The 8,777-nt window shown below is 36.0% G+C and overlaps 2 protein-coding genes across 2 annotated transcripts; both read right to left on the bottom strand.

Annotated features, from left to right (window-relative positions):
- Nucleotides 1-1,575: 1,575 nt before the first annotated feature.
- LOC120179824 (transcription factor DIVARICATA-like) lies at nucleotides 1,576-3,189 on the bottom strand. The gene is made up of 2 exons (XM_039185306.1): nucleotides 2,660-3,189; nucleotides 1,576-1,999 (listed from the first exon to the last, which is right to left on the bottom strand). Exons 1-2 carry the CDS (start codon nucleotides 3,040-3,042, stop codon nucleotides 1,678-1,680), a joined length of 705 nt encoding a protein of 234 aa, XP_039041237.1. The 5' UTR covers nucleotides 3,043-3,189; the 3' UTR covers nucleotides 1,576-1,677.
- Nucleotides 3,190-3,414: 225 nt separating this feature from the next.
- Nucleotides 3,415-5,834, bottom strand: LOC120179489. Its single transcript, XM_039185073.1, has one exon. The coding sequence runs from the start codon at nucleotides 4,013-4,015 to the stop codon at nucleotides 3,647-3,649; it is 369 nt and encodes a 122-aa protein (XP_039041004.1). The 5' UTR covers nucleotides 4,016-5,834; the 3' UTR covers nucleotides 3,415-3,646.
- Nucleotides 5,835-8,777: the final 2,943 nt, after the last annotated feature.

Below are 8,777 nucleotides of genomic sequence, written 5' to 3'. Positions count from 1 at the left end.
TATCATCATTATGGTTTGAACTCGTCTTAGGAGAGGGCTCAACACTTCTACCATCAAACCAATTATTCAATCTCAACTCAATTATTATCATATTATTATAAATATTATATTAGAAACTTTATCTATTTTTTCGAAACGTGACAAACGCATATTTGAGATTTATAAATAAATCTAATAGTGATTTAGTTTTATATAATTATATTATCCTATCTTACGGTTGTTAATATTTTCACGTATTAAAATGGTATTAGTTAACTAACAGACAAAAATCATTAAATTATCAATTTTTAATAAAAGTATCACTTCACTGTCATCACGATTAAATTAGTGACGTAACAACATTAATAATGACCAATATTAATTTATATATATATATATATATATATGTATTTTAAAATATCTCTAAATATCTTGATTATATAATTATAAATATGATTTTTAAAATTTATTGATTAAAATTGTGTATTATGTGAATTTATTATAAAATTAAATTAATATATTTTTACGATTATATATCATAAGTCGTGTGAAATCATAAAGAAACAAAAAACATTAGATTTCTTTTAGGAAAAAAGTATTGATAATATAGAAATTAATAGGTCATCGAAACCTCAAAAGCTTGAGTATTAGAGTTGTAGTCAAAAGCTTGAGCAATATTTGAGATTAGGATTTAAGATTTTAAGGTTTAGGGTCTGATTTAGGATGATGCGATTAAACTTCGGGGCTAAATTGATGCGAAAATATTATAAGGACGAAAATGATAAATCAAATATACTATAAGAACAAAAGTAATGCTTAAATCTAAATATTTTAATCATATGTTTAAAAAATATCAAAAACTATTTTATAGTAAAATATTTTTCAAGAACCAAATCAGGCACAACTTAAAAACTTTTGTTTAAGTCCAGATTCCAGTGCCTGCTCAAGGAAGGATTTATAGATATCCATGAGACTCACGATGTCTTTTTTTTTAACCCAATCTCCTTGTATAGGCCAAGCCTAACTCAGACCCAATTCTTTGAACAAAAATTCCTATTTAACCATTATTCAATCCGTTTTAAATTTAAGTCATGCAAAGCAGTATCATATTCAAGCTAACCTGTCCTTCTAAATCATTCGAATATCAGTCTGCAGTCTCGTTGTTTCCGATGTTAGAAGGCTTACCTCCATCTGCAATGCCACAGATTCAAAATAACAGTCAGTTTAGTCCAAATCAATTGAGAATTAAGATAAACTTGAAAGAAAAATGAAGCAATAGACTTGCCTCAGTCACTCACTGCCACACTGTAGGCTATTGCATGAAAGGAAAGTTAGGTACACATGAACTTGCAGATAAGTTCAAAGAATTGAATAAGCCTGCAATGGTATCAAGCTGCAGGAGATAAAAGACGGTGAAAGTTGAAACAGTTGTGCTAAAACATAAAGAATTTGTCTCGAACACTCGAAGCATGCAACACCAATGTCTTCAAATGATCTCATTACCTTTTCGTAACATGTTTCGATCTAACAAATACTGTTTCTTTTAAAACTATTCGATTTCAACTTTCAGTACATACTACACTTGCATTAAAACTCAAAACTAGAGTAAACATCAAGATATACAAATTGCTTACATGAATATAGATAGGAACGTGGGTTTATATACATATATACAGAGTTTGGAGCTCTGATCTATCTCTACATCGGAAAACCATAGTTTTGATACACTAAGGACCCGTCATCGGAAGGTAAGTAGTTTGGACAGGGCAATTGTTGCAGTGAAGATGTCTGACCACTTGACACCCAATTTTGCTCATCAGGTGCATCGACCATACTGTTATCGACTGTTGTAATGTCATGGATGCTCGATCTTTTTCTCTCCTTCCTTATGGAGCTCTGTCTAAGAAAGTATTTCTGAGCATGGCTAGCCACTTGAGTCGGTGTCCGAGTTATCACTACGTTTCTTGATATACTCCGCCAATCACCCTTACCAAATTTCTGCAGACCAGTTAAAAATAACCTGTTCGACGTATCAATAAACATGAGCAGAAGAAGGAAATCATTCATTCAGTTGAACAACAGACAAAACAAGTAGCAGCATCAAATAGGCACCTAATATCGAATTGAAAACAGAACAGTAGATTAACAATCCTATGAACAAAATCAATCCATAAAACGCAAAAATCTTTATGAAAGTTTAATTCGATTGTTATATATCAGTGAAAATAAGCTGAAGAAAGTAAATCATTCATTCAATTCAACAAACGATAAAAGGCGAACAACTTCTTGAATCAAAATAGCACAAACCCAATCAACAACAGAATGGTCGATTAACAATTCTACGAACAAAATCAATCAATAAAATGCAAAAATCTTCATGAAGATTTAACTTGTTTGTCATATCAGTGAAAATGAGCAGAAGAAAGTAATCATTCATTCAATTCAAAAACAGATAAAATGAGAACAAGTAGCATAAAACTCTTCATGAGGATTTCATTCTCTCTCTTTTTTCCTTTGACAATATGATTCAGATAAATCATTTCTTGTTGACAACTCAAAACTGACTAAAAGTCAATATAGTACACCTAAAACACCACTTTTATTGATAAAACCATTTCCAGATTTAAAATCTATTATAAAATTCAATTACAAAACGAATATAAAACAAAAATTAAGATACCTGTGTTCCTCTTCTGTCCACGGAGTTCCTTTCTTTCTCTCGTTGTCTACTTGCTGTTGTTTAGATTTTGAAGTGAAAGATATCTGATTTTCGGAATCACAACTTGACGATAACACAGATGGATCATCAGCATAATTAGGAACTTCAATTCGACCGGCATCGATTTCGTAAACATCGTGCACAAGCACGTCAAAATGCTCTTTCACTTCTCTCGCCGACTTTCCAGGAATCCTGTCGGCAATCCTCTGCCACCAATCAGAGGTTTCTTCCTGGAAGATAACCAACGCATCCTCAAACAGCTTATCCTCCAAACGAGTCCACTGAGTTGTAGAATCCCGTGTCAATGACTGAGTTAAGAAATCGCTTTGGTTCTGCGGATCCATACGTTTTTGCTTGCCGACCTTTTGCGTGTCTAAATGAACTTTCTTGAAGCTTTTATTTTGCAATGGAAACGGGAAAAAAGAGGTTTTGGTTTGAAATTGGAAGGTTTAGGAATTTTGATATTTTGGACATCTGTTTCTCCTCAGTTTTTTCTTACAAGAATCCTCAGTCAACACGACTTTCTCATAATTGGATAAATTTTTGTTAATAAATCAACCTGGCTTTGGACAGCCTACTACTCTATCTCCTTTTATCCTATTGCATATAAGATTAGAATTTTATTGTTGTTGTTTTCATTCCCTGTTTTTTTTTTTTTTTTAACGGGAAATGCCAGCATATTATTAAACAAAAGTTCAGCAACAATAAAGAAAGGACCGAAGGGACCAGCTGTAAAGCATAATGGTCCCTCGAACAGACAAAACGCGGCAAACTAAAAAAGCAATCCAACAAAACGAAAGGGAAACTGCTGGCCTTTCAATTTCTTTCTCGAAACTAAGAATTATCAATGATGCGAACAGGAACAAGAGGAAACACTTAAAATGGAGCCTCTTCTCTGCAACAACGGACTGGATTGAAATCTTCAAGGCGGATCGATCCACCTGCGATCTACGGCCGCCTGGTGCTCGACTGACCATGGGGCTTCCTCCACCCAGAAACGTTCACTCGCTCAGTGGTTCCAAATCTTTCCTCGGCTGCAAGGATGTGGGCCGCCAAATTGCTATCTCTCGGGGTAAAGAGAAAACTGCATGATCTGAAGCGCTCCGATCTGCGTTGGACATCCCAGACCAGTGCACCAACCTCCGAACAATCCCTCCTCGGTGTTGAAAGCTTTTCAATGATGCTCTTCGAATCCCCTTCAACAACCACTTCTTGGAAACCCATGCCCAGAGCCAACTGCACCGCATGCAACGCTGCCGTCGCCTCCGCCTGAAACACCGAGGTAACTCTCATAACCCATCTTCTACATGCAGCCATTATATTTCCATCAGAATCTCGAATCACAACCCCTGACCACGATTGGCTTTGTGCATGTAAAAATCTGGCATCAAAATTAACCTTTACTGCTGGAGCTGATGGGGGCTGCCACCGATGAACAATATGCCGAGTCGGTGCTTCCAACAGACGCTTCGCCGAGGACTAGTCACGACACTGAGACCGAATCATTGTGGTAAGGTCGGTTCTTGATATGTCTTTACCTTGATGATAGCGTACATTTCTTGCATACCAGAGTGACCACATTGTAACCAAGATAAATGGATGCAAATTAGTATGAATATTACTAAATAACCAATGCAACCAATCAGTAACACCCAACTCCGATACTGCAGAGGGCCAAGAAACCTGTAGATCAACCCACACTTGAAGAGCCAAAGTGCAATATCTGAGCACGTGCAATATCTGATTCCACACCAGAACCATACGTAGGAGCAATAGGATTATTCACTAATCTTCGAACACACAAATTCAGTAAAGAGGGCACATAGTTATGATCAAATTTCCACGCTTGCAGTTGAATTTTACGTTGACATGAACTAGCCCAGATAGCTTGAAAAACGGCCGACTCTGTAGTGGAAATAGGATTATTTGGCAATAGTAATATGTATGCGCTTCGAACAGTAAAAAGTCCAGACTTTTCAGCACTCCAGACCCGCACATCTTCTAAAGGGTAGGCAGATAATGGTAAGCTCAGAATTTGGTTAACCACTTTCACCATAAACAGTCGAGATATCAATTCTACGTTCCACCCTTTTGGTACTGGATCTATCAAATCCGCCACCCAAGTGACTTCTGGGTTAGAACTGGATTCCACTCGGCATGGCACTCTGTTTGGCAATCAATAATCATTCCAAACCGAAATGCTCGTGCCTGATCCCACACTCCAACGCAAGCCCATTCCTAAAAGACCCCGCGCACTCCAGATACTCCAAATAAAAGATGGGAAGAACCCAACCTTGAATGAAGAAAATATATACTCGGAAAGTAATTGGCGCGTAGAAGTCTGCCCACGAGCGACGATGGGTTTGCCAAAAGTCTCCATCCTTGCTTAGCTAATAGGGTTATATTAAACTTTACCATGTCCCTATGCCCCAAACCTCCACAACCTTTTGGTAGACTTAAGGCCTCTCACTTACACCAGTGAATGTTATTTCTGTTTTTTGCTCTACGCCACCACAAACGAGCCATTATTCTTTCAAACTCTTTGCACGTACTTTTCGGCAATAAGAATACATTCATAGCGTAAATCAGCAGACCTTGTAGAACTGACAGCATAAACACATCCTTGCCACCTTGAGATAGCACTCTAACACTCCAACTGCGAATATGCACGTGGAATCTGTCGTAAATTTGTGCAAACGCTGCTCATTTATTTCGGCAAACAATCGTCAAAAGGCCCAGGTACTTCTCCGAGTCAAAAGAGTTAGAAACCTCAAGGATGTGTCTCACATCGCTTCTGTTCTCGTCATGGGCATTTGAGTTGAAAAATACTCCAGATTTATCAAAATTAATAACTTGACCCGAGCACTTACCATAAATTCGAAGTAATACTTTTAAATGGCCTGTTACCTCTTCCTTAGCCTCCTCAAAGATCAGGTTGTCATCATCAAAGAATAGATGAGAAATCGAAGGGGCATACCTATTAATTTTCACCCCCTGAAACCTACCAACTGAAACAGCATGAGGATAAGAGATGATAACCCTTCACTGCAAATCAAAAACAAGTAGGGGCTTAGAGGATCCCCTTTGACATAAGCCACTTTCAGGCTGAAATCTGGTACCCGGGACCCCATTTAACACAATCGAGTATGATATTGAATTTATGCAATGCTTCAGTAATCAATCTAGACAGAAGAAAACCCCATACGACCCATGATCTCCCATACAAAACACCATTCAACCCTATCATACGCCTTACTCATATCAAGTTTCAGCGCAAAATACCCTATCATACACTTGTCTCGAATTCCACCGGACCTCCTATACACTCTCTCAAACCTCTTGTCCTTACTACTGCCTCTTACCTGCCTAGAATCTGAACTATTGCACTCAGAACGAGAAGAAATCCATTCTAGTTTTTTCCTGAACCAATTGCACCGGCGGCGAAACCACAATTTCATACTCCTCCCCTTCTCTCACCCCCTTCTCAAATTAATAACCAGTCATACCAACATCATTTAACTCTGACCCTCGACCAACACCCTCCTTTATAACAAGTTCCTGATCACTTAGAGACTCTACCCGAACTTCTCTAATTTTTCTAGCACCCATAAGCTCTAAATTAATAGCTGGCCCAAATGGAATAATTCTTAGGATGGGTGAACTGAGCTCACTGCTGTTTACGGACTGGGCTTGTTCATTACCCACCAAAATCTCATTTTTCCTACACCCCAGCCCCTCAAAGTCTCCTCTATGATCACCACTCAAATCAAGGAAATTTGACATCCTTCATCATTATGTTCCCCATCACTTTCCTGTTGCGTTGACTTCAATCCCCCACAGTCGCCAACAAAACCAGCAACTCCAGTCTCATCCAATCACTTTTCAATCCTTAATCGGTTCTCCTTAGCTGAATATCACATCTATCAACTACCCACCTACCCTACTTTCTTCCTCATTCTCCGACGCTGCAACCTCATCGGACATGTCATCCGAGCCTTCCTCTGATATTCTTTACGAATCTTCAACCGAATTTCTAAACATTGACCCTGGCTTTATTTTAACCTTGTATGATCTCCCATAAGCTCCTAAAGTGATCCAGTCCGGAACGTCGAAAGGGCTCGCCACCTTCAACAGTACCTTTGCCACCGACATATCCTCCCTCTTCATCGTACAATCCTGAATGCTCATAAACTTCCCCCCACCGTCCAACCAGCTTCTCCAAAAAAAGGAGTATTCCAACATAGCAGTGGAACACCATAAAGTTCGAACGAGCAAAACGCCTTTGGGCAACCTTCTTCACTCAAAATAGGATCGAGCCAGTCAAACCAGAATAATAATTCTTCCTTCTTCTTCAACCATATCTCCTGCAGCTCTTCTGTCGAACCAAAGGTGACAATACAAGAGTTCTATGCATAACCCCATCTGGCGACCCTAACCTTGATCCCATCACTGGCCAAACCTTTCTGAACCAACTCAAAATCAAATAATGGTTTAACAATCCCTGTCATAACCATTTTTTAAAACAATTATGGTTTATTTATTTTATTATTCTATTATTATTTTTTTAAAACAATTATGACTTTAATTTGGAAAAATTAGTGATTTTGAATGGATTTGAATAAAATTGAAAAGAGTCGCCATCGACCTTTGGGTTAGGTAGGTCAAATACCTAAAACGTCTTTTAAAAACAATTTTTAAGAAAAATAATTTTATAAGACAAAATTTTGGTCTACGTTACCAAAGATTCATTTAAAATAGGTTCGGGAGTCGGTTACGTGTGGGGAAGGGTAAACACCCCCACAAAGCCCAAAATTGGTACTGTGTAGCTTACACATCGTCGTAAATGGTGGAAATTACAATTTGAATATGAAGTAAAAATATGATCTATTCATTGAATATTGGTTAAAATAATAGAAATACTTAACTTGGTAAGAAATCTCGAGATTTGCAATCCTCCAACGGGAAAGCTATCTCATCTATTTCTCATCTATAAAGTATATCCTATCTTTGAATTACCACTAAATAATATCATCATGAGTAGAAAATAAAATATGCTTAATTTATGTATCGTTAATATTAACATAACAACCATTAATACAATAAAAATTATGAAAATAGAATAATAAATAAATTATGATCTATTTATTGAATATTAGTTAAAATAAATATATAAAAAATAAAAAAAATCCTTTTCTCGATAAGAAATCCCGAGATTTGCAATCCTCCGCCGGGAAAGCTACCTCGTCTATTTCTTACTTGTAAAGAATATTTTCTCTTTAACTTAAAAAAAAAAAAATAATGACGAAAATTGACATAAAATGCATCATATTATACTTTTCCAAAGCATACATCATTCATATTAAGAATCAAGAAATAAATAAATAAGGATTAAAATTTAAACATCAAACAATATGAACATAAAATAAAATAAAATAACAAGAATAGAATAACAGTAAAAAATTTTCATAAGCTCGTACAAAGGAAGAATTTGTGCTTTCAAATCCATATTTTATTTGAACGTCGTATCGGATTGCACCACTTCGGTCAAATAGTACTTTCCACGCCCGTTCTACAATTTCATGTTCTTGAAAAATATTTGAATGAAATTAACAACTAAGGAAATAAAATAGAAACAAATATGATTGCAAATGACAAATAAAATATTTACAATATTAAATAAGAACATTTACTATACATGTATAAAGGATTGAAAAGCAAACAATTAAATATTACAAACCAAACTAAAATACCAAAATAAATCATTTAAGGCAATAAAATGTAATTAACGGAAATTAAAAGAGCTAAAATGACAAAAAAATATTAGGGACTAAACTGCAAAAATACAGGAAATTAAAGAACCAAAAATAGATATAATCGAAACTTTAGAAACCAAAATGAAAAAAAATGAATTTTGGGAACTAAAACAGTAAAAACAGAATCTTCAAGGGCTAAACAGCAATTACAAAACAAACAGAACCCAAATATAAAACATTAAAAATACAAATACTAGAAACCAAAAATAACTCAACAATATTATTAAGGACTAAAATAAAATGAAAGTAAAACAAGCAAGCCATAT

This window comes from Hibiscus syriacus, unplaced genomic scaffold, assembly GCF_006381635.1.
Source record: "Hibiscus syriacus cultivar Baekdansim isolate YM2019G1 unplaced genomic scaffold, ASM638163v2 tig00003715_pilon, whole genome shotgun sequence".
Taxonomy (NCBI): domain Eukaryota; kingdom Viridiplantae; phylum Streptophyta; class Magnoliopsida; order Malvales; family Malvaceae; genus Hibiscus; species Hibiscus syriacus.
This window is presented reverse-complemented; position numbering and strand designations above follow the sequence as displayed.